General features: G+C 42.2%; 1 protein-coding gene across 1 annotated transcript in view; it reads left to right on the forward strand.

Moving 5' to 3' along the window:
* ALX4 (ALX homeobox 4) overlaps window positions 1-17,503 on the forward strand; it is a 116,626-nt gene extending 99,123 nt beyond the window's left edge. Inside the window, exons 3-4 of the mRNA XM_073658163.1 lie at window positions 4,905-5,033; window positions 11,014-17,503. Of these exons, the coding sequence (XP_073514264.1) occupies window positions 4,905-5,033; window positions 11,014-11,337 (453 nt within the window). The 3' untranslated portion in view covers window positions 11,338-17,503. The remainder of the gene's footprint in view (window positions 1-4,904; window positions 5,034-11,013) is intronic.
* Window positions 17,504-25,855: the final 8,352 nt, after the last annotated feature.

Consider the following 25,855-nt stretch of genomic DNA (forward strand, 5'->3'; position numbering starts at 1 on the left):
GGGAAAATATATATTCTTGTACCGTGTTAGCCAGTAGATAGAAAAAGATTTCGATTTGAGAGTCCTCAGTGGTTGATACCTTTTAATGGCTAACTGAAAAGATGGTAACAAGTTGCAAGCTTTCCAGACTACTCAGGTCTCTTCATCAGGCATAGTACACCACAAATTAAGCCTGATACATTGTAGCGATCAGCAAAAAAAACCCATCTTTCTGCTGCTGATTTATTGAGCTCACAGAGGATTGTGTACATTATTATTATTTATTATTATTATAGCGCCATTTCTTCTATGGCGCTTTACCTGTGAGTACATTAATATATTGTAATCAGAATGGAGTGGAGCGGTGCTATATTGATTGTGAGGCTTTGGGTGTAACAAAAGTAACAATTCACTGACAGCAAGCAGAAGGAATAAGTGATTCAGACACAGAGTATATTTATTCCCCATTGTTATATCTCACCTGGTGAGGAGGAACATCCAAGCTCCTGATGTAGGTGGACGGTTCTTGAGCAACGTGGACAGATGTCAGGGCAGCAGAGATGGGGTGAATTGGGGTGCAGGATGTAACAGGCTGTACAGGGCATGCCAAACCAGTGTAGCAGAGCTGGGACAGCAATGACCTATGTAGCAGAGCTGAGACTGCAATGACCTATGTAGCAGAGCTGAGACTGCAATGACCTATGTAGCAGAGCTGAGACTGCAATGACCTATGTAGCAGAGCTGAGACTGCAATGACCTATGTAGCAGAGCTGGGACAACAACTAGAATAGCAGAATTGTAGCTACAACGTTGATCCAATGCAGCAGGAATGCCACATACATGAATACTCAGGCGACATCCGGCCACCTGAGCGAGCTTTAAATAACCTGCAAGGATTATGTACTGCATTAACCCTACACACAGAAAAGTAGGTATATAACTTGAAAATCCCTAATATTCTAGAAAGTCACAACAATAATCCTCATCTACCCAAATCTGTTCTCATACTTTGCACTGACGAGGGCCAACAGCCCGAAACACCGTGTCTGCAAATTGAGATTCTGATTTGGCTTTTATCATAAGTCATATTGTAAGACTCGTTAAAGGGTTGATTGTGACTTGTAGGATTTCTGCTTCCAATAGGTGGCGCTATAGAGATCAAGTCCTCTTTCACTCTGAAGAGACAATTTGCATATTCAATTTCCCAGAGGAGCATTGCACGGCGAATAAGCTTCCATATATTGGCATGCCAGAGCCAGTGTGTCACTCTCCGCAAGGAGAAACGTTGCCCCTTAGACAACAATAATCCTTAAAGGGGTTTTCTCCTCTTCAGTGATCAGACTGACAGGTTGCACTGCTGATGTAAAGTGTGCGCTCTCCAATGATGAAAACAAAGCAAATTTTGCCTCTGCACCATCGGAGGAGTGCGGGGGACCAAGAGCCGGCAAGATCCACTTGCAAACACTATAGCAAAGAGCTTGTAAGCGCTGCGCTCCTTGCCTAGGAGACCGGCCACTTCTGCAGGCAGCAGAGGTGGCCAATAGAATTAAAAATCTTGAGAAAGGAGAGGATTTTAATAAAAGGTATTTTGCAAAGTCATTTGCTTTTTTTTACAAGAACTTTTACCATTTAACAAGCTGGACCCAACCTCCTCCGTCACGGCTTTTACGTACAGTATGGTAAATTATAACCAGAAAAGTGATCCTAAGGGGATCTATAACACTATTTAAAGGGGCAGTACACAGAAACACAAAACATCATCCCCCCCCTAATACTGGAGGATTTTTTTCAGGTTTCATTAGTAATAGGGACTCTGAGATCCCATATTGCCCCCATACACACTCCTCACATGCCTGTCATCAATCTGACACCACTGGCCCTTAGTAATCACTATTCATCCATCATGTCAAATGTGAAGCTGAGGCCGGGAGGACCCTCCTGGTACCTGACACCATGAGCTGCCCTTACACCTAGTATCTGATTGATGACTATCCCCCCCCTATACAGGGCTGAACGGTCTCCACAGACCAAGACCAATCTCATGCAGAGCAATGTAGGAACGTGATTCTGCGCAGGAGTCTGCCATAGATGATGAATAGACAATTAGGAGAAGGAGCGGGGTGTCATTACTTTTGCATCAAGGTAATGTCTACACTTATACTATGAACTTGAACATGTACAAAGGGTTAAATCTCCGCGCAAGCTGCAAATACTGATTATATTTAAATACTATATGTGTTTCTGGGTGATCACAATATCTGACATTGCAGCTCAGCTCCACTGAAACCAATGGTGTACAGGTGCAATACCACACACAACCTGTAGTCAGGGGTGGCGCTGTTTCTGCAATAAGGCAGCCATGTTTTTCTAATTTTGTTGCTGTCACCTAGTTTGCCCTGGAATGTTAAAAAATAGTCTTTTTTTTGCACTGAGCTCTGATTCTGTAGAGGTTCGCAGCATGGAGCCGAGCTGTTATCGCTCCACCATATGGGAAACACTGATACATTTATCACTGAGCTCTGAACATTGTAACATTCATCACCCGAAATATGCTGACATTACATTACATGGCAAGTACGTGAGCGAGAAGAGGCGGATGGTGCCGCACACTGACATCAAAGGGGGAAAGTCAAGAAGAAAATCCGCAACGGGGGAAAAAAGCGAAACTTTCTGCAGTAATGGCGACACATTAGCTGCGTCCATAGACATCAGCGCCATTCATTTCTGTAAATAAACTTTAATTAGTGTTTATTGAAAAGTTCTGAAACTTTCTAATAGACTGGATTGGATTCATGATATCCATTTTTTTTAGTCATTTTTCTATTTTTATCTTTTTGTATTCATAGATGTTCTTTGCGCCAAATTCTTCAAAGCGACCAATGCGGTTCATTAATTTTGCTCAAAATCCAAAAATTCTCTAACTTTTTTTTTTGCTACTTTTCAGGACAAAGGCGCACGGTCTGCTAAAATGTCACAAATTTTGTGCAAGAAATATACGTACATAAAATCCCAGCAGGGAAGGGGACAGGAGTACATTTACATAAAAAGTTTGGGACTTTTTAAAAAGTTGCAGTAGATATATTGATCTCAAACATCTGGAAACCTCAAAGAAGAAGAGCAAAGATAAAATAATAAGAAAACGTATAAAAATAGACTTTAAACAAAGCGTAAACTAAAAGATTTAAAAAGAGTCGAAAACACCAAAAACTGCACAAAAAGAAAGCAATAATGCAGTAATGAATTGGGCCCTTTATGTATCAATTCCTCGCCATTTTCAAGATCTCTGCTTGCTGTTAGTCAATTTGGAAAGTGCTTCTTTATATTCAGAGGTGCAAGTTGTCTCTTCAGAGAGGAAGAGGACTAGAACTCTAGCGCCACCTATTGGAAGTAGCAATTCTACACGTCAATATCGACCCTTTAACAAGTCTAGTCACATGACTTAGGATAAAAGCCAAACCAGAATCTCAATTTTCAGACACAGTGTTTCGGGGTTTTACCCCTCATCAGTGCAAAGTATGAGATCTGATTTGACAGGGTGAGAGGCTCTGAACTACAATCTAAGAAGTAATATTTCTCCTTCTGGAAAATGACAAGTCAAGCCTGGCATGTCAGAGTGAGGAGACTTATAAGCCATGCATGCTCCTCTGGGAAACTAAATATGAAAATGGTCTCTTCAGAGAGAACACTAGCGCCACCTATTGGAAGCAGCAATCCTAAGAGTCAACATTGACTCTTTAATGAGTTTTACAATTTGATTTAGGATAAAAGCCAAACCAGAAACTCAGTTTCCAGAGACACAGTGTTTTGGGGTGTTGCCCCTTCTCGGTGCAAAGTATGAGATCTGGCTGGGTGAGAGGCTCTGGACTGGGATCCAAGGGGTAATTTTTCTCTTTGAAGAAAGTGACAAGCCAAGCCTGGCATGTCAAAGTGAGGAGACTTATAAGCCATGCATGCTCCTCTGTATTCAGAGGCTACTACTTCTTACAGCTGAGGGGTTGTTACAATTAAGTCCTGTCTAAACAATCATCTAGTTTTGGCTCATTTTACTGCCACTGATACAATGTAGCAAAGTGTCAGAACAGGAGAGACTTTTGCAGTTGATACAAGATTGTCTAGACTGCATACAATTGTAACGACTCCTCAGCTCTGAGAAATGCTATCGCTGTAGGTTTTTTTTTAAGGATAAGTTTAATTCACCTTGAAAATGTTGATGAAGAGAAACAAACCACTCAAGTAGAAAATTTTCTCCAAAATGATCCCGCAGGTTTTAATCTAGATGTCTGGCTGCTTTTAGCACAAGGTTCCCCACCAGGACCTCCGCTTGCTTTGATACGGATTTTGGAGACGAGAGACTCCCTTCAAGGATAAGAGCGGATCAGACCTTAAGATTCGCTCTATTCATTTCCTTTTTTGATTTCCCTTTTATTGTAAAGCACCAACATGTTCTGCAGCGCAGTACACAGACACCGGGTCTGATATGGGATATGAATTTATTGAGGAGTTGGGTCTGAATTAAATTTGGGGTCTGATCTTGGGTCTGAAATGATTTGCGGATCTGTTCCAGAATATGAATTTTTGGGGTCTGGATGAATTTTGGAATTTTGGTGGCTTAGTTTAGGTTCAGGATTAATTCATATCCCAGACCAGACCCCTAAATTAATGTTTGAGTCTTCTCTATGGGTCTGGATGGATTGTGGACTTGTGCGACTTAGTTTAGGTTTTGGATTAATTCATACACAAGACCAGACCCCTAAATTAATGTTTGGGTTTTCTCTGGCGGGTCTTCTCTGGGGTGTCCTCTGAGGTCTTGATGAATTTTATAGGTTTTTGGGTTAGGGTTGAAGCTCAGCAGCCTTTAGCTGTACCTCTGGTTATGGTCGTGCCTTCATGGCAGCTTACTGACCCTTTTTTTAATCCTTTTCTAGGTATGGTTCCAGAACCGAAGAGCGAAGTGGAGAAAAAGGGAAAGATTTGGACAAATGCAGCAAGTGCGAACTCACTTCTCCTCAGCCTATGAGCTGCCACTACTGACACGAGCTGAAAACTATGCCCAGGTAAGCTGCAGAACACTGCACTTACCCACTGAGCCACTAAGCCAGAAACATTGAATATTAGAAATATCTCACTGAGGGGGAATGCAAGGAACATCTGGTTACTGAGCCCAAAAAAGAAGCTACTTAAAATCAACAATTTGCTCGCAGATTGCAGAAAAAAAAACACTTTTGGACTAAGCCAGATATATTTAGCATACATTTACTTTCCCACTGAGCCAGATATAAATACATACTGGAATCAAAGACTGTCATATGTAAAGAGAACCTATGTATAATACCTGCTCACAGAGGCAGATATATTGACAGCATGAAATTAACTTCCTCACTGAGCCAGCTATAGCGGTACCAAAAAAAAAGAATATGCACCAGCATAATAAAACCAACATCTGCATACTGAGCCAGGTACACGGATGTATATAATATTTATACCTATTTTCTGAGTTAGTGCGATATGTGATAAAGACTTGCAAACATAGGTAGGAGCATGTCACGAGCGTATGAGATAAGCAGCGTGAAAATTGAATTCCAAAAATGCTCACTGAGCCAGTCGTATACATTTCATGAAATAAACACCTGCGAGTGATAGTTATAGGGATGCCAAATTAGTGAATTGGTATGTGTGTGTGTGTATTTAAAGAAAAAAAGTAAAAAAAATTTAAAATACTTTTTTTTATAAGCAATATGACATTAATACGTGCTTACTGAGCCAGTCAAACATCAAAATTAGCACCTTCCCAGAGACGCAGTTACGGATACGTGAAGTCAGTACTAGGAATCAACATGTTACCAATATCACATAAACACAAACAGCATAAAAGCGGCACCTGACCACTGAGCCAGGCGAAGACCAAAATTAAAAGTAAAATCTGCTCACTGAGCCAGTTTGAAGGCGGAAATACAATAAATGCCTAGTTCAGAGATGTCATCAAATCATCATCATCTGCCTACTGAGCTGCATACTCAGACAGCACACTGTGCATAGTAGAAGTGGTTATCTTCTCACTGAGCCTTCAGGGGTGTAGCTAAAAGGGATGCAGACATAACATGGCACAAATACCCCTCTGCCACATAGAAATACATCAGTAATATAAGTAGCGCATGGTAGGTGAAAGATCTCTTATAGATTTTGCATTGGGGCTGGAGAGATTCATCTGACTTGTACACTTGCTCACTGAGCCAGGTACGGCATAAAAGTGATGTGGATGGTCTTTGCTTGATCTTGCAAACATCTGCATTTGAGCAGCAGGTTGAGGGTCTGGGGGGTTTGCAAAGACTGATGGGGCAGGATGACATCTTCCTGACATTTCTGACGTCCTGGTCCTTTTGCATTTCATCAGTGAGCAGAGAAGATTGGGGCAGAGGGAGGGATGAGCACCAGGCGGGGAGGTCAAATGCTTGATGAGCAAGAGAGCTGCAGGGAGACTGCTGGAATCTGGGCTCCCCGGCCACATCTGGAGGCTTCTCTTCTGCATTCCTTCCCACATTACTCCCCTGCCCTTACTCCTTGGGGATGATTTCAGGGGGGTGTTGAAATATGAACCATCGTTCCAGTGGACATAGGGGGCATCTGCGCTGCAGTGACATAATAAGAAAACCCGCTGATGACCAATGATGGGACCAGTGATCGTCGCTGTACAGCACTGTGCAATATGTTGGTGCCATATAAGCAATGGGAAATAAATGATCTATTTACATAATATCAATCACTTTGATAAACAATGGCTCAGAAAGTGATCATATGCTACATGGTATCAGCGCTGGGGATGATATATTCTATGGTTGATGATGATACATCACCTGGTACCTGTGTATAGTGATAATATGACACTTGGTGTCAATGTTGATGATACAATACATAGTATCAGTGTTAACGATGATGGGTCACATTGTGTGCAACTTGCTGATATATTGCATGGTAGTGTTGGTGAATGCTATGTCACTTAGTATAAGGCTATGTTCACACACGTTGGGTTTTTCAGCTGCAGATTTTTATGAAAATTTTCAGCTGCTTTTTGCAGTACCAGCAACGTCTATGAGAAACCAGAATTCTCTGTTCACATATCTTTTTTTTTTGTTTGCTGTGTATTTTGTGCCTTGGTCGAGTTTTTGGAAAATAGATCATGTCACTTCTTTCAGCGTTTTTTCAGCATTTTTTTTTACCTGTAGGAAGCAATGGGTGGTGAAAAAAGCGCTGAAAAAACGCATCAAAATTTGCATCAGTGTTTTTGATGGCAAATTAGAATGGGGTTCTTTTTTTTTCACAGAACTTTATGTACATGCCTAAATAGAGACAGAAGGACCATGAAACAAATGCTGAAAAAAGAAAAAAAATGCTGAGTTTTTTGACACAGCTGATTTCCTGCCAGAGATTTGGTTTTGCTGCAGATTTGTGACGCTGAAAAACTCAACATGTGTGAACATAGCCTTAAGGTGCCTTCAGACATTACTTTACTCACTTATATAGCGGCATTAATTCCACTGCACTTTACAGACATTATGGGCACTGTCCCCATTGGGGCTCACAATCTACACTCCCTATCAGTATGTCTTTGGAGTGTGGGAGGAAACTGGAGAACCCGGAGGAAACCCACGCAAACATGGGGAGAATATACAGACTCCTTGCAGATGTTGTCCTTGGTGGGATTTGAACCCAGGACCCCAGTGCTGCAAGGCTGCAGTGCTAACCACTGAGCCACCGTGCTGCCCACTGTACAGCGCTAACCACTGAGCCACCGTGCTGCCCACTGTACAGCGCTAACCACTGAGCCACCGTGCTGCCCACTGTACAGTGCTAACCACTGAGCCACGGTGCTGCCCACTGTACAGTGCTAACCACTGAGCCACGGTGCTGCCCACTGTACAGCGCTAACCACTGAGCCACCGTGCTGCCCACTACATTTCAGATTTGCTGAAAAAGTTTACTCAGCAAAACTGTAGAAAGCTGATAAAGACCCCCCAGCAGATCATGCAGATATCGGTGCAGACAGATTTATGGATTTGTTATAGTAAAATAAAAAGTCTCGTTCTACTTTGCTCTCATCGTCTTCTGCAGCAGATTTGTTGTTGATATCACCTTATACATTGCAAAGGCGGAAAATCCACAATGAAAATCTGCAGAATAAATTGACATCCTGCAAAGTTTAATTACGAGCTGCAGATTAATTCCTCTGCTGATTCCTCACTGATTTTTTTCCTTTCTGCAGCATCTGAGTGAGATTTGATAAAACTTCATCCATTTCTCTGCTACTTTAATAAGCTTCAGATTCTTCTCCTGTGTGAACAGACATTTATGTAGATCATATTTTGCTGGTGTTGTATAGCACTATTGTGCTGCTGTTTGGATGTATTTTGTGAGCTCTGCACTATTATGTAGGGTGTGTTTGGCATTATTTTGTAGACTATATTAAAGATATGATACACACATCGATAATCTGTATGACACAATAATGAGGGTTCTCTAAGGCGTATTATGCGGCGCTGTATGATGCGATCTATTATGACACTATCATGTAGACACTATTGTTTCGCCTATATCTAGTGCTAGTATGTAGTTTCTCCTTTGCGCTATTATGTGGAGTCTATAAAGCACTATTCATTATACAGGCTCTGCATGGTGCTATCACACAGATACATTCTGGCAGTATCGTGTAGGCTATGTCTGATACTAGTATATAGTTTCTCCTTGGCACTATTATGCAGGATCAGCATGAGACTATTTTGTAGGTTCTGTTTGGCAGTATCCTGAAGGCACTAGTGTGTAAACTGCACCAGGTACTAATGCCTGGTACTCATATGCTGTTTCTCTTTGGCACTATTATGTAGCGTTATTATGTAGGATATGTCTGGTACTCATATGCTGTTTCTCTTTGGCACTATTATGTAGCGTTATTATGTAGGATATATCTGGTACTATTCTGTATGTTCTACTTGGCACTATTATGCAAAATATCTGCAAAAACACTAGTGCACGCCCTCATCATCTCCTGCCTCGACTACTGCAACCTCCTGCTCCGTGGCCTCCCCTCCAACACTCTCGCACCCCTCCAATCTATCCTAAACTCCGCTGCCCGACTAGCCCACTATGATTTGGGGTTTATTTGGCCAGATTATGTTGCATCTACATGGCCGTACTCAATCGTTACTTTCTGAAAAGAAGAAAACTAATATTATTTGTGGCACTATTATATTTATGACCGTATTGTGGAGAACGGCAGTATTATTGTGCAGGCTCTTTATAGTGGTATTCTGTCGTTTTGCCAGTATTATGGAGGTTGTACATGGCACTCCGGCGCTCTTATGTGGGCTCTGTATGGCAGCATTATGTAGGGTCGACCTGGCACTATTGTGTAGGGAATATTATCAGGTAACTGTGACATGTATATTAAGGAGTTGAATAGTTTTGGATTAGGGAAAGGCACACAACTCCCATCATGTCCTGAGATCCATAGCCTCTGCATTAACGGCATCACTCTGCAGCAGAGCTGCAGTACTTGATTGTGTGACATATTATACATTAGATTGATGCTATAGTCTCCTTTTGTCACACAGCGCATTAAGCGTTAAGTGCAGCAGAGGTGCCTTCAGGTCATACAGGGTTTTATTTTAATTGAGCGGTTTTTCGGGGGAAGCGGGGTTTCCAGTTTCAATTCTTAATGCATTCTACCATCAAAAGGAACCGAAAATAGTCTATTGGCTTTTAGATACTTTGTGGCAGCTCCTAAAGCCGGAGATAAAGACGAATTTGGCTTCAGTGACTTACAGTAGACGCTGCGCTGCGGAGTCTGAATTACAATCGCTCATAAATTTACATTATAAACCTGCGGCTGGATGTTTCCTCCATTCACTTTGCATTTTTTTAGGATTTTTGGGGTTCACGGTGCAATGGAACTGATTTACCATCAGGGACAATACATTTTTTTCTAAATTGTAAAAAGTTCTGCAACTTTCTAGAATAGTTTGTGTCGGTCCCTAATACTTTTTTTTTTTATTATCTCCGTTTGCTGTCAGTGAAGGGATACATTCATATTTACATTAAGGGAGTGGCTGAAATCATGTACAGACCTTGTGCTAAGCACAGCTGAGGGTTTGTTACACTAGAATCCAGTCTAGACAATCATCTGTGAGTAAACCAACCAGGACTCTAGGCTGACACATTTCATCTGCGCTGATACATTGTAACAAACTTTCAGAATAACAGAAAGAGATGAATGCATCTGACTTATCTACCTAAAGACAGAAATGTTTCTCCTGTAAGCTTTTTTATTCTTTTTGCTTAACGCATGTATTTTTGGCTAAAAATTTGTACCCTTTGGCTTTGACAGGCTCTTTGTTTCCTACACTTTGATGTGGTCATAAATCAGCAGAAAGGAGCTCAGAAAGAGTAAGAAATTCTCACGTTGGACTGTCAGAAGGAGCTCAATGATGGATTCTCAGTTAACTCATTCTGCAGCCTGTAATAGAAAAAATAACACAAAGGCTACAGTAGACAAACGGTGCAAAGTTTTTTTTTTTTAATGAAAATCAATTACAGTAATAATTTGTAGCCCGAAATAAATGCATTTAAGTAAGAAAAAAATGTCCACAAAGTTCCTGTGACCTAAATGCATGACAAGTCTCTCTCCTACGGCTGTACTGAGACAATGTATAAGCCTAAAAGCCAGGCTGGTTAGTGCACAGAGAATTGTACAGACTGGATACAATTGTAGCAAAGCCTCAGCTGTGAAAAGTATTATTACAATACATATTTTCTTTTCTGAAAATGTTTTAATTCACTGACAGCAAGCAAAGGCCTTGAAAAGACATTTCTTGTTCAAGAGAATGTTTTTGCCAACCTACAGCGTCATTATTACAACTTGTAGATAGTGAGGGTCCAGCTGCTGGGACCACCATAAAGCCCTGAAATGCTAGGCCTTGGCGCAGAGTATATATATGTATGTTTTGTGTTGCACTAATCACTGCTCCATCTGTCTCTTTTCTCTAGATCCAGAACCCATCGTGGATTGGGAATAACAATGGCGGTTCCCCAGTACCGGCCTGCGTGGTCCCATGTGACACGGTCTCCTCCTGCATGTCCCCCCACACTCATCCGCACTCCGCCGGGGGCGTCTCAGAGTTCCTCAGTGTTCCCGGTCCCGGCTCTCATGTAGGTCAAGCGCACATGAGCGGCCTCTTTGGCAGCGCGGGCATGGGACCCGGAATAAACGGTTACGACTTGAACGCTGAACCCGACCGTAAGAGTTCCAGCATCGCGGCACTCAGGATGAAAGCCAAAGAACACAGTGCGGCCATGTCGTGGGCCACATGACAGCGCTACCAGCAGACACTGACACGCCAGCCGCCCCGTGGCAAAAACCCACGCTGTGCCTGCAAATTATCTTCCCAAGGACTAAAGCTTTCATCGAGGAGGTGCCTGCTTCAGAGGAAAGGATGGGATTCTCTTCCAACTATTCAGGGATTTTTACCATCATGGAGAATGACTCCAGCAAAGCATTGAGGCTTCTGATGCCAAGACTGCGGCTGTTTATAGCTTACTCCAAAATCCCATTGCCCTATAATTGTGGACGCAAGCAGAAGAAACCAACATACTAGAGGAGCTTGGACTCTGCCTAGGCCGCTATTGTGTTCAGGCAGAGCTGTCTGGTGCCTTAAGGTTATATAATGTCCTGAAGAGCCTAATGGAAAGGTTTAGGTGCAGCTTTACAGATGCGTATAACATTTGGATATTGGATTGCTTTGCCGAGTTTTTCTTTTACTTTTAGCTCCTTTTTATATTTCTTAGCCATTGGCCTAAAAAGCAATATGGCAGCCAGGTGCATAAAGCAAAAGTCCAGATCATACAGGACGGCCCAGTAGTATCCAGTAGAAGAGGGAATGACCCTTGGTAGGAGGTCCGGCACGGTCCATGAGGACGAGGGCAGGAGGAGATGGGGCCACTTTATCATCTCTATGGCGAACCATGGAAGATGCCTATTGCCAAGTGGTGTAATAATATTAGGCTTCGTCTGATTTATGTATAACAGGGGCTCGGCCTAAAAATAATGGAGCCCCTTTAACTTGTACAGAGGATCCAATATTACCCAAAATTGTTCAAAGGTGGCAAATGAATCTCTCACTTTCATGGGAATGGTGGCAATTACACAACAGTCCTCTCCTCTCCATGATCTATCGTGCACCTTGGGCCACCTCCAGTCCATGGGAAGGGGTCAACCTACACTGGAGAACCTTAATTTAGGGCCAGCTGTGCTCTCACCATGTGGGGTGACCCTTTAGCTTAGTTATCAGTGTGAAAGCCATTGATATTCACGACAGTGGAGCCAACCGAGCCAGGACCCCTTTATCTTTGGCCCAAGGAGCTGACCCTATAAACTTGTTATTGGCTCTAAGTAGATGGTGAATAAGCCCGAGTCTAGTAGGGCCACGATTAGGCACTCTGGACTGTATGGAGATGACGATGGAAGGCTGAAAGGTGCCTAAAGTTCTAATAAAGTTGCCAGAATTCCCATGAATGTCTGAAGCAACGCAGATCGGAGGGTCCTTTTTATGCCCTGGAGGGTCCTGTCTTCCTTATGCACACCCCTAAAAAAAAAATGATCTGACATTTTGATTATTGCACACACAAAGCATATTAATTTGCCAATGTTGCTTTATGCGCGGGCAGCTTTAACTGCAGATTCCTGCTCTCCGATGGGCTCGCCGCTGCTTCCTTCAGTAGAGGTAGTAATAGGGCTGCCAAATCAGCCATTTGTAACTGGAACATATGACTTCCACATGGCGGGCGCTGCACTTCCAGAGATCGGAGTCTAGGCCTGCACTGTAACCATCGGGGAGCATGTGTATCTTCTATGTATCAGTTCTTGTAACTTTTTCGGCTATTTATTTGTAAATACTAATATAAGCGTTTGGTGGAAATATAAATGATCTTGTGTAAAGCAGGGGTCTCTAATTGGTTGCTGAGTGGCACTTGTGTGACTACCTCCTCCAGCATGCCCCCGTCAGAGCATGCTGGGGGTTATAGTTCCACACCCGCTACTGGTTGTTGACCACTGCAGTAATGAATAACTGAATAGGATTTAGTTGCAAATTTTTCCGAGAACAGTGATCTCTGATCCACGGCTGGTGGCGCCTATCGCTCCACTTTCCTTCATTAGACCATGAAGATAGACAGCACTCTGATTTGTATTTGATGAGCAATAAATGACCCTCCAAATCCCCCCAGGCAGCTGGGATGAGAGCCCCTTTAAGCCGGTTATTGACTCATAACCCCCCACTTTCTTCCATAAGTCAAGAAATTTAGAGTAACTATACTTTCAAGTAACTTTTCAGAACTAACTTTTCCTGTCTACGTACGAGGAATAACATTATATTGGGCCGTTATGACTTGTATTCTGCATTTTCACCAATTTTCCCCCTCTACAAACTTTATCTTTGCTTTGACTCTCAACTAGCTACTATGATGTGATGAGAAAGAAGGATTCCTGCTCTTCATTCGTTAGGTATCACAAAGACAAAAACAGCAGCAGCATGGAGGAACTTATACAGAAGACTGAACAGGGTAGATGTGAATCCAACGCTTAAATCTAGGATGAGGTAAAAGACTTGTTAGAAAGCTCAGCACTATCTTTCTAGGCTTCTTTTTCTTCCCACCCATGTAGTATAATAGGAGGTGTAACCTGACGCCTCATCATGCTGGCAGTTCATCCTGTTTTGAGCAAGACAGAGATGACCCCTTTTTTTTTGTGGAAGCTGAGTTCAGAAGGCAGGAGAAGTGGCTCATAAAAGGAGAAATGAGCAGAATTCCCTGAAGAGAGCTGTTAGAATGTTTCTTATAATTGTTTATACTATTGATTTATGACACAAATATGGAGGTAAAGAAAAAATTGGGTACTTAGGGTTAGGCTTAGTCCTGGAAGGTTGGGAGTTTGTCATTAGTAGCCAGACAAGAGCACCTGACACATGTGACTGTACAAACTGCCTACATTATTGAATAGAACTCTTAGACCTGGTGAGTTTGGTGTACTTACTTTGAAAATCCAAGTCCAAATGACTGTAAAAAAACTGATATTGAAGTGAGCATTCTATAAGTCCAGCTCAATTTATCAGGCATGAAAACTTTCCAAGAAGATTATACAGCGATTTTGACATGGATTTTCAAAGGAAGTACATTAGACACACCAGGTCTTTGAGATCTATTTAATAATGCATGTAGTTTGAATTGAGAAATCTGTTGAATGATCCACTTTAAGTATTCATACATATCACAAAAAAAAAAAAATTGTCCTGCAGTCCACCATTGTCCTTCCTGGCAGGAGTCATCCTGCAGTCCACCATTGTCCTTCCTGGCAGGAGTCGTCCTGCAGTCCACCATTGTCCTTCCTGGCAGGAGAGAGGGTAACCATATCTGACACTTCCCATCATGATGAGCTTTTTTATTAAAGGAACCAGGTTCTTTAGGAGCCATAGTTTGTTTCTTTTTTTGGCCTCCTTTGCAGACATATTTATGGTCCATCTTTCGGATGACCCCGCAGATTTAGCGCAGTAGAGGGGACGCCCCCCCCCATTTCCACCGGATTAAGTGTTCAAATCGGCTTCTGCATTAAAGGTTCTCTTGTATTTCCAGCTATTTGGAAGTCCTCCAGACAAACCATTTCTGCTCTGCTTGTCTCAGTGCAAAAAAAAGACAGAACTGCGCTTGTAAATTTCCTCTCAGCGCAGCGACATGCGTTGTCTCACGGGTCAGCTGAGGTTTTCTTACTTACGTTCTCAAAAACGGATCAGAAATAGGTGGTTAAACGGGATACAGGGGATTTATTGCACTGGGCGCTTGCACAGAAAAGCTTATTTTTTTTTTTTTCCCAGAAAAGATTGAAGAATTGCTTGTTTTAGTGAAAGAATACAAAGCCGGGCACTTTATCCAGTAAACAACTCAACCAAAAAAAATCAGACACAGCAAAAACAAGTAGCCTTTCTACGGTTTCTGTATGGAGTCAATGTAGGGTTGGAGTTTTTTTATATATTTTTTTTAAACTGGCATTTAAAGGGAGTGTATCATTTTTTTCCCACAATAAGTTATAATATTAAGCTTTTCTTGATTATTATTACAAGGTCTCTACCAGTTGCAGGGGATGTGGCATTTACAACTTTTTGTGTTTTTAAAAATAATCCTTTTTTCCCAACTATCTAAAGAGGCGGGGGGCGCTATTGCATTGGTGTCTATGGTAGGAAGTTGCTGCTGCCATAGTGGTGAAAAAAGGTACTGCAAGATCAAATGAATTTGCCACCCGGGGTGCGGGAAAGATCAATTTAATCAGCAAGAAGAGTCCTACAATCTTGATCACAATATTATTTTTATACCAGATATGGCCTCTTTAAAGCTATTAACTGTTATAAAGTTATGTCTATGCTAAAGAGGAGTAATTAAAAATACACAAAAGTTAAAGGAAAGTGGTCCATGTTCTGTTATGATTGTCCCCATGTGCTCCAGCATCAGACAAGCCCATCTTAAAGGAACAGCAGAGCATATTTCTTGCACTTTTTGCAAGTTTTTCACAAGCAGCAATCTAAGACAGGCCCTACAAATCATTTACTCCAGGGGTCCCAGATGGGAGAATATTTTTACACATATCCCCCTAAATATTGGAGTAGTGAGCACTGTCATATTAGTGACTATCTGAGGTTTACAGAACTAGTACTCCCCTCATCCTGTCACTCGGAGGAGGCGTCCGATGGATCAGCTCCAGCAATAGACAGACATGAAAGATGAGAGCAGCAGCCGGGACCTGCAGAAATAAACTAATCCAATCACTTCTAGGGGAGATATTACAGGGGGGCAGTAATCCTGGAGGAGGTGGTCACGTTAAAGCCGAAACCCTCTTTCATGGCCACATTTAAAGGGGTCCTCAAGCTTCATTTAATTTTTAGAAAACGCTAAGTAATATGGCAGGAAGACATAAGGAAAAGTAAGATTTAAATATTGCCAAGCCTCCGTTTTTCTTTGCTCTTTCTTCAGCACCAATTTGGACTTGAGACTTGAGTAAATCGGTGATAGACTGGGCAGAACATTTATTTTTCTTACATAATTGCATAAAATTGTGGCTAAAAATAATTTTCATTAAAAATGTTGCACCGTTTGTCTTCTGTATCCTCCGTGTTATATTGTCAATTGCTGGCTGCAGAATGAGTCAACTGAGAATCCTTCAGTAAGATCAGTATGATAAGAGTTACAAATTCTTTATCAGACTATCATCTATCTATTTTGTTCCCTCTCAGATGATTTTTGACCACAGACTACATCCAAGTTGAATGCCCAGGAAAACAAAAAAGAGCTTGTAAAAGCAAAACGGTGCACAATTGATAATCAAACCCAATTGCAATAATTATTTTTAGCCAAAAATATATACATTTAAGTAAAAAAAAATGCAGAGACATCAGCAATCCCCCAAAAGACATTTCTGGTGGATAATCCCATTAATTATACAGCAGTGCTGAGATGTGAATCCAACACTTAAATCTAGGATGAGGACTTGTTAGAAAGCTCAGCACTATAAGATAAATCCCTTAAGATAAGTTATTGACATTGTTACAGGCAATTCATATTTTATGCACAGTATCTTCTTGCAACCAGTGACATAAGTGAAAAACAAAGGAGCAGCCCGAGATTTGTTTTGTAAAAATTTCTGTTGTCGGAAAGGTTAGAAAAATGTGACTGTTTTCCTCCAGAAACGGCGCCACACCAGACTATAGATTGAGTCTGGAATTGCAGCTCTATTAAAGTGTATAACACCAATCAGCAATACCACAAACAGCCTGCTGCTTGGTGTGGCGCTATTTCTGGAGGGACAAAAAAAAATTCTGTACAAAAGAGAAATTAGCTCCCAAATTTGTCTTAAAAAAAGCCATTTCTACATCTGGCAGCAGAGGGCGTCTCAAGGGCGTCAGCTCACCTAAGAAATGGAAGGAGGTGGGGGGCAAATCAATGTTCAGAAACTTTCTGCATTTCAATCCTTCCTCCATCCATGAAAAACTTCAGAAAAAAATACAAAAAAAAAAGAAGCTGCAGCATGGGCTTGTGGATTTGTATCAAGGTCTGACAACTACCAAACTGTAACGGACAACATTTTGGCAAAATTTGTAGGTCAGAGCTCAAGATGGGCACGGCCCCTTTAAATACTACTGACTACTAAAAGAGCAGCTCCTCAGTGCCGGGTCATCTTCTGCTGGATTGGGGGGGGTGCAGAGTTTAGGGCGAGCGAGAGAACGACCCCTCTGTTGTTGCTGTTCCTCGGTATAAAGTTTCTTTTTTTTGCTTTTGTAACGATTTTGCTTTCGCCTAACAAGACTGAGATGAACACATTGTAACATTAAGATATTAATAAAAGTGAGTTGTATATAGGCTTTGTGGCCGTCTCTATGTATTATGCCCATGACTCATTAAAAATGGCGGTTCCTAAATAAATTCTCAATGTGTCATGTCCTCGAAGTCTGTGGTCTCCTATCTAATAATAATAAAATAATGGCAGTCCATGCTGGAATCTGTAGTTTCCCAACAGCTGCAGAGCCAGAGGTTGGAGACCACTTCTCTATAGGATGCAGCCATGATTATTCTGCTCTTTGCCGGGGGGGCTCAGGACCCTTTTTCCTCACTATGTCATCATGGATGTCACAAGTCTTTGACTAGCTTCCTTTCCCTGTTAAAGGAACTCACCAGACAATAGATATTCCACGTTCTGTTTATTTCAGTTCCTAGGGGGCGGGGCATAACGCAGATTTAATCATTGTTCTAGGACCGCCACTAAGAATACTACAATGTATCAGAGTAATTTTACATCTCTGTAGTGGAAACTATAATCTTGCCCCTTCTACTAGTAGCAAACACCCCAACTGCTCCGATTCCCAAGCGACCATCCCACACAGAGGTGGGGCCTATGTAAAAAAAAAAAAAGTCCTGATAATGTCCTGTGAATGGGGATTCAGGTGTTGGGAGGTAGGACTTGTGTTTCTTTTCATCCTGGGAGACACGTAAGGCGGGTTACTATTCAGAATTAGAGGAAAGCATCACCGGGCGGGCGTGGGGGTGGTGCAGGATAATCGTATTGATTACCGAAGAAAAAGAAGTTATCAATAGATCGTGGGGGGTCCAATGCATGCCAATCCCCCACCGATCAGCTGTGAACTGATCCTGCAAGGGATGTACACAATGTACGGAGCCGCTTTGTGCGGTTTAGTGGCTGCTCCCGGTACTGCAGCTTAGTGAATGTAACGTTATAAACCCTGCACAAATAAAACCGCACCCATGAGTTACATATTGAAAACAGATGGTTGAGTATATGCAAAAGCCCAGCCACCAAAGTATATCCCCGGCCTTAAAGAGAAAACACCATCAGGTCAGGAATACTACACCCGGTATATGGCAGTATACAGTTCCTGTACTACGGTATATATGTATACTACGGTATATGTTACTACATGGTAGAACTGGTCATTTCAGCATCTGGGAAACCCAGGGTGATGGCTGCTGTAACTATGGTCATATTTGCCGTCGTCCCGCTTTCCCCAAGACGGTGGCAAAGAAGGGACGAGAACCTATTTTTTATGTATTTGTTACAACATGTAGGTGATAACTCTAAAGCAAATATTACCTACAGTCCTATGTAAAACCACAGATAAGGTGTTATGACCATGACAAAGTCAGCTCTGCTACATCAGCACCTTGAAAGCATTAACGGCACCATGGGGCCACCGGCCCCGAACCAGTAGAGATAGAAGTAGCTGTAAAAGCCGCGCTGAGTAAACGGATTTTATGGCTGGGAACGCCACGTTTGGTTTTAGTTATGATCCCCGAGCTGTGACTCCGGATGTGCGCGGCGCTGAGGTTTATGGACCTTTGATGAATCTCTCTTTGCAATCTGCAGGGCAGTAGTCAGCCGCATCGGGCCCCTCACCCGCCAGGCCTGTGACAAACCAGTAATGGATGGAGCCAGAACCTAAAAGCTCTTGGCAGAGATCTCCCCGAGTGTCCCTCCGAGCCGCCGACAAGGCGCACAGCAGACAGCACAGGCTGCAGATTAACAACAGGAGGCCGACAGCCGGGGGAAAGGTGGGAGCTGCCCAGGGAAAGGTGAAGGCCCCCGAAACCATATATTCCCTTCTGGAAGCAGCAGGCGGAAGAATTTCAAAGGAAAGATGAAGGAAATCACACGCAGAACTCTCAGCGCTTCACATCTGACATCAGTTACAAGGTCTCGCTCTTTTGTTTTTTTTTTAACAAGAGAAACCTCAAAGATTGGACAATTACCAGACTAGCGCTTCCCGAAAATAATCCCATCATCACATTAGTGACTGTATAATAGGCTTGATAAAAAAGGGTCTAATTAGTAGAGCTGCATTAGCAGAGATTTGGAAAATTATAATTTTTTTCTTCTTCACATTCCAAAACTAAACATGTCCGCCCTGTCCTGATCATTTGCTACAATGTATCAGTCACTAAGTTAGATACAATTGTAACAGACTCCTTTATGAGGGATTGTGGGTTTGTAGCTTTCTTTTTTTTCAGTCTGTGGATTTCAAGAATTAACGGGGCTGTCCATATCCCAGGGGTAATCTTCGACAAAAGCTGCAGGGTGCCGAATCCTAGCGATGTGCAATGCACCCACCATTAGGATTGCACCGGTCGTCCTGTGACTGCGATTTTGCAAACTTGCAGTCACGTGTTGACTAGAGCGTCGGCAGAACATTGCGAGACGCGGCTGAAATTTGTCACACAATTGCAGTCCCACGACGACTGCTGGATACCACGAGCAGAGCTGAATCCGAACAGTGAGAGCGTTACACACCACTAGGATTGGGTAAGCTGAAACACTTACCGGAGATTTCAGAAGGAGTGAACAATCCCCTTTAAGTTTCTGTTCACTGATTTGGATGCAGCTTTAAATGCAATTGGTGCATAAAACAAAGTATTAAAAAATAATAATAAAAAAAAAAAAATGGAAATTTCTTTATAAAATATCAACATCCATCACCGAACATAAGCTCAGGACACGTATGGTTTCGCAGGTCGTCGTCATTGGTTGCGACATATCTCCAGACCGCTCGAAATTATGCAGCAAAGGATGTGTCTACATAGAGAGGGGAACAGTGCCATTCAGGACCCCCGGACTGCCGAGTGATAAAGCTGCAACATTGGCCACATCGCCTAAATACAGGCCATAATAATAAAAGAGAGGGAGCAAAAAAAAGAGAGGGGGCAAAAAAAAAAAAAAAAAAGAGAGGGGGCAAAAAAAAAAAAAAAGAGAGGGGGCAAAAAAAAAAAAAAGAGAGGGGGCAAAAAAAAAAAAGAGAGGGGGCAAAAAAGGGGGCAAAAAAGGGGACAAAAAAAAGAGAGGGGACAAAAAAAAGAGGGGACAAAAAAAAAGAGGGGACAAAAAAAAGAGGAGACAAAAAAAAAGAGAGGGGACAAAAAAAAAAAAACACAGTGGGGAGACAGAGGGGGGTGGGGGGGGGGGGAAGAGAAAACAAGACCCAAAGATAACAACAGCAGCAGAGGATGCAGGGGGGGGGGGAGAGGATGTCACCAATAGATCGGCATTTGCAGAATTATAAACTGCATATAATCACAGCTTCAGTCACATTTAATAATTGCAAAAAATTTTAAAAAAAGTTTTAAATAAGTAAATGCTGCTGTCAGCAAAAGAAAGAATAAAAAGTAACAGATGATATCCCTTGTGGAGAGAGGGGGCGACGCAGGCGGTTTATGGAGGAATGTGCCACTGATACCAGCAATAAAATAAGGAAAGAGACTGATTCCAGTGTTGGGTGACTTACTGGGCTGCTTGCTGTAGTTTGGATAAAAACATTGTTTTCTCTGCTGCAGCTCTGCTAATCCTCTCAATGTGGATAATACTGGCCAGGATAACTAATGTAATGTATGAACACAGTGACTGCACCAGCAGAACAGTGAGTGCAGCTCTGGAGTATAATACTGGATGTAACTCAGGATAAGTAATGTAATGTATGTACACAGTGACTGCACCAGCAGAATAGTGAGTGCAGCTCTGGAGTATAATACAGGATGCAACTCAGGATCAGTACAGGATCAGTAATGTAATGTATGTACACAGTGACTGCACCAGCAGAATAGTGAGTGCAGCTCTGGAGTATAATACAGGATGTAACTCAGGATCAGTAATGTAATGTATGTACACAGTGACTGCACCAGAAGAATAGTGAGTGCAGCTCTGGAGTATAATACAGGATGTAACTCAGGATCAGTAATGTAATGTATGTACACAGTGACTGCACCAGCAGAATAGTGAGTGCAGCTCTGGAGTATAATACAGGATGTAACTCAGGATCAATAATGTAATGTATGTACACAGTGACTGCACCAGAAGAATAGTGAGTGCAGCTCTGGAGTATAATACAGGATGTAACTCAGGATCAGTAATGTAATGTATGTACACAGTGACTGCACCAGCAGAACAGTGAGTGCAGCTCTGGAGTATAATACTGGATGTAACTCAGGATCAGTAATGTAATGTATGTACACAGTGACTGCACCAGAAGAATAGTGAGTGCAGCTCTGGAGTATAATACAGGATATAACTCAGGATCAGTAATGTAATGTATGTACACAATGACTGCACCAGCAGAATAGTGAGTGCAGCTCTGGAGTATAATACAGGATATAACTCAGGATCAGTAATGTAATGTATGTACACAATGACTGCACCAGCAGAATAGTGAGTGCAGCTCTGGAGTATAATACAGGATATAACTCAGGATCAGTAATGTAATGTATGTACACAGTGACTGCACCAGCAGAATAGTGAGTGCAGCTCTGGAGAATAATACAGGATGTAACTCAGGATCAGTAATGTAATGTATGTACACAGTGACTGCACCAGCAGAATAGTGAGTGCAGCTCTGGAGTATAATACAGGATGTAACTCAGGACCAGTACAGGATCAGTAATGTAATGTATGTACACAGTGACTGCACCAGCAGAATAGTGAGTGCAGCTCTGGAGTATAATACAGGATGTAACTCCGGATCAGTAATGTAATGTATGTACACAGCGAATGCACCAGCAGACTAGTGAGTGCAGCTCTGGAGTATAATACAGGATGTAACTCAGGATCAATAATGTAATGTATGTACACAGTGACTGCACCAGAAGAATAGTGAGTGCAGCTCTGGAGTATAATACAGGATGTAACTCAGGATCAGTAATATAATGTACGTACACAGTGACTGCACCAGCAGAATAGTGAGTGCAGCTCTGGAGTATAATACAGGATGTAACTCAGGATCAGTAATGTAATGTATGTACACAGTGACTGCACCAGCAGAATAGTGAGTGCAGCTCTGGAGTATAATACAGGCTGTAACACAGGATCAGTAATGTAATGTATGTACACAGAGAATGCACCAGAAGAATAGTGAGTGCAGCTCTGGAGTATAATACAGGATATAACTCAGGATCAGTAATGTAATGTATGTACACAGTGACTGCACCAGCAGAATAGTGAGTGCAGCTCTGGAGTATAATACAGGATATAACTCAGGATCAGTAATGTAATGTATGTACACAGTGACTGCACCAGCAGAATAGTGAGTGCAGCTCTGGAGTATAATACAGGATGTAACTCCGGATCAGTACTGTAATGTATGTACACAGTGACTGCACCAGCAGAATAGTGAGTGCAGCTCTGGAGTATAATACAGGATATAACTCAGGATCAGTAATGTAATGTATGTACACAGTGACTGCACCAGCAGAATAGTGAGTGCAGCTCTGGAGTATAATACAGGATATAACTCAGGATCAGTAATGTAATGTATGTACACAATGACTGCACCAGCAGAATAGTGAGTGCTGCTCTGGAGTATAATGCAGGATGTAACTCAGGATCAGTACTGTAATGTATGTACACAGAGACTGCACCAGAAGAATAGTGAGTGCAGCTCTGGAGTATAATACAGGATGTAACTCAGGATCAGTAATGTAATGTATGTACACAGTGACTGCACTAGCAGAATAGTGAGTGCAGCTCTGGAGTATGATACAGGATGTAACTCAGGATCAGTACAGGATCAGTAATGTAATGTATGTACACAGTGACTGCACCAGCAGAATAGTGAGTGCAGCTCTGGAGTATAATGCAGGATGTAACTTTGGATCAGTACAGGATCAGTAATGTAATGTATGTACACAGTGACTGCACCAGCAGAATAGTGAGTGCTGCTCTGGAGTATAATACAGGATGTAACTCAGGATCAGTACAGGATAAGTAATGTAATGTATGTACACAGTGACTGCACCAGCAGAATAGTGAGTGCAGCTCTGGAGTATAACACAGGATGTAACTCAGGATCAGTAATGTAATGTATGTACACAGTGACTGCACCAGCAGAATAGTGAGTGCTGCTCTGGAGTATAATGCAGGATGTAACTCAGGATCAGTAATGCAATGTATGTACACAGTGACTGCACCAGCAGAATAATGAGTGCAGCTCTGGGGTATAATACAGGATGTAACTCAGGATCAGTAATGTAATGTATGTACACAGTGACTGCACCAGCAGAATAGTGAGTGCAGCTCTGGAGTATAATGCAGGATGTAACTCAGGATCAGTACAGGATCAGTAATGTAATGTATGGACACAGTGACTGCACCAGCAGAATAGTGAGTGCAGCTCTGGAGTATAATACAGGATGTAACTCAGGATCAGTACAGGATCAGTAATGTAATGTATGGACACAGTGACTGCACCAGCAGAATAGTGAGTGCAGCTCTGGAGTATAATACAGGAGGTAACTCAGGATCAGTACAGGATCAGTAATGTAATGTATGTACACAGTGCCTGCACCAGCAGAATAGTGAGTGCAGCTCTGGAGTATAATACAGGATGTAACTCAGGATCAGTACAGGATCAGTAATGTAATGTATGTACACAGTGACTGCACCAACAGAATAGTGAGTGCAGCTCTGGAGTATAATACAGGATGTAACTGAGGATCAGTAATGTAATGTATGTACACAGTGACTGCACCAGCAGAATAGTGAGTGCAGCTCTGGAGTATAATACAGGATGTAACTCAGGATCAGTAATGTAATGTATGTACACAGTGACTGCACCAGCAGAATAGTGAGTGCAGCTCTGGAGTATAATACAGGCTGTAACACAGGATCAGTAATGTAATGTATGTACACAGTGACTCCACCAGCAGAATAGTGAGTGCAGCTCTGGGGTATAATACAGGATGTAACTCAGGATCAGTAATGTAATGTATGTACACAGTGAATGCACCAGAAGAATAGTGAGTGCAGCTCTGGAGTATAATACAGGATATAACTCAGGATCAGTAATGTAATGTATGTACACAATGACTGCACCAGCAGAATAGTGAGTGCAGCTCTGGAGTATAATACAGGATATAACTCAGGATCAGTAATGTAATGTATGTACACAGTGACTGCACCAGCAGAATAGTGAGTGCAGCTCTGGAGTATAATACAGGATGTAACTCAGGATCAGTACTGTAATGTATGCACACAGAGACTGCACCAGAAGAATAGAGAGTGCAGCTCTGGAGTATAATAAAGGATGTAACTCAGGATCAGTAATGTAATGTATGTACACAGTGACTGCACCAGCAGAATAGTGAGTGCAGCTCTGGAGTATAATGCAGGATGTAACTCAGGATCAGTAATGCAATGTATGTACACAGTGACTGCACCAGCAGAATAGTGAGTGCAGCTCTGGGGTATAATACAGGATGTAACTCAGGATCAGTAATGTAATGTATGTACACAGTGACTGCACCAGCAGAATAGTGAGTGCAGCTCTGGAGTATAATGCAGGATGTAACTCAGGATCAGTACAGGATCAGTAATGTAATGTATGGACACAGTGACTGCACCAGCAGAATAGTGAGTGCAGCTCTGGAGTATAATACAGGATGTAACTCAGGATCAGTACAGGATCAGTAATGTAATGTATGGACACAGTGACTGCACCAGCAGAATAGTGAGTGCAGCTCTGGAGTATAATACAGGAGGTAACTCAGGATCAGTACAGGATCAGTAATGTAATGTATGTACACAGTGCCTGCACCAGCAGAATAGTGAGTGCAGCTCTGGAGTATAATACAGGATGTAACTCAGGATCAGTAATGTATGTACACAGTGACTGCACCAGCAGAATAGTGAGTGCAGCTCTGGAGTATAATACAGGCTGTAACACAGGATCAGTAATGTAATGTATGTACACAGTGACTCCACCAGCAGAATAGTGAGCGCAGCTCTGGGGTATAATACAGGATGTAACTCAGGATCAGTAATGTAATGTATGTACACAGTGAATGCACCAGAAGAATAGTGAGTGCAGCTCTGGAGTATAATACAGGATATAACTCAGGATCAGTAATGTAATGTATGTACACAGTGACTGCACCAGCAGAATAGTGAGTGCAGCTCTGGAGTATAATACAGGATATAACTCAGGATCAGTAATGTAATGTATGTACACAGTGACTGCACCAGCAGAACAGTGAGTGCAGCTCTGGAGTATAATACAGGATATAACTCAGGATCAGTAATGTAATGTATGTACACAATGACTGCACCAGCAGAATAGTGAGTGCAGCTCTGGAGTATAATACAGGATGTAACTCCGGATCAGTACTGTAATGTATGTACACAGAGACTGCACCAGAAGAATAGTGAGTGCAGCTCTGGAGTATAATACAGGATGTAACTCAGGATCAGTAATGTAATGTATGTACACAGTGACTGCACTAGCAGAATAGTGAGTGCAGCTCTGGA

The sequence above is a fragment of the Phyllobates terribilis genome, unplaced genomic scaffold (genome assembly GCF_046119375.1).
Source record: "Phyllobates terribilis strain yellow unplaced genomic scaffold, ASM4611937v1 Scaffold_13__5_contigs__length_258822181, whole genome shotgun sequence".
Classification (NCBI taxonomy): Eukaryota; Metazoa; Chordata; class Amphibia; order Anura; family Dendrobatidae; genus Phyllobates; species Phyllobates terribilis.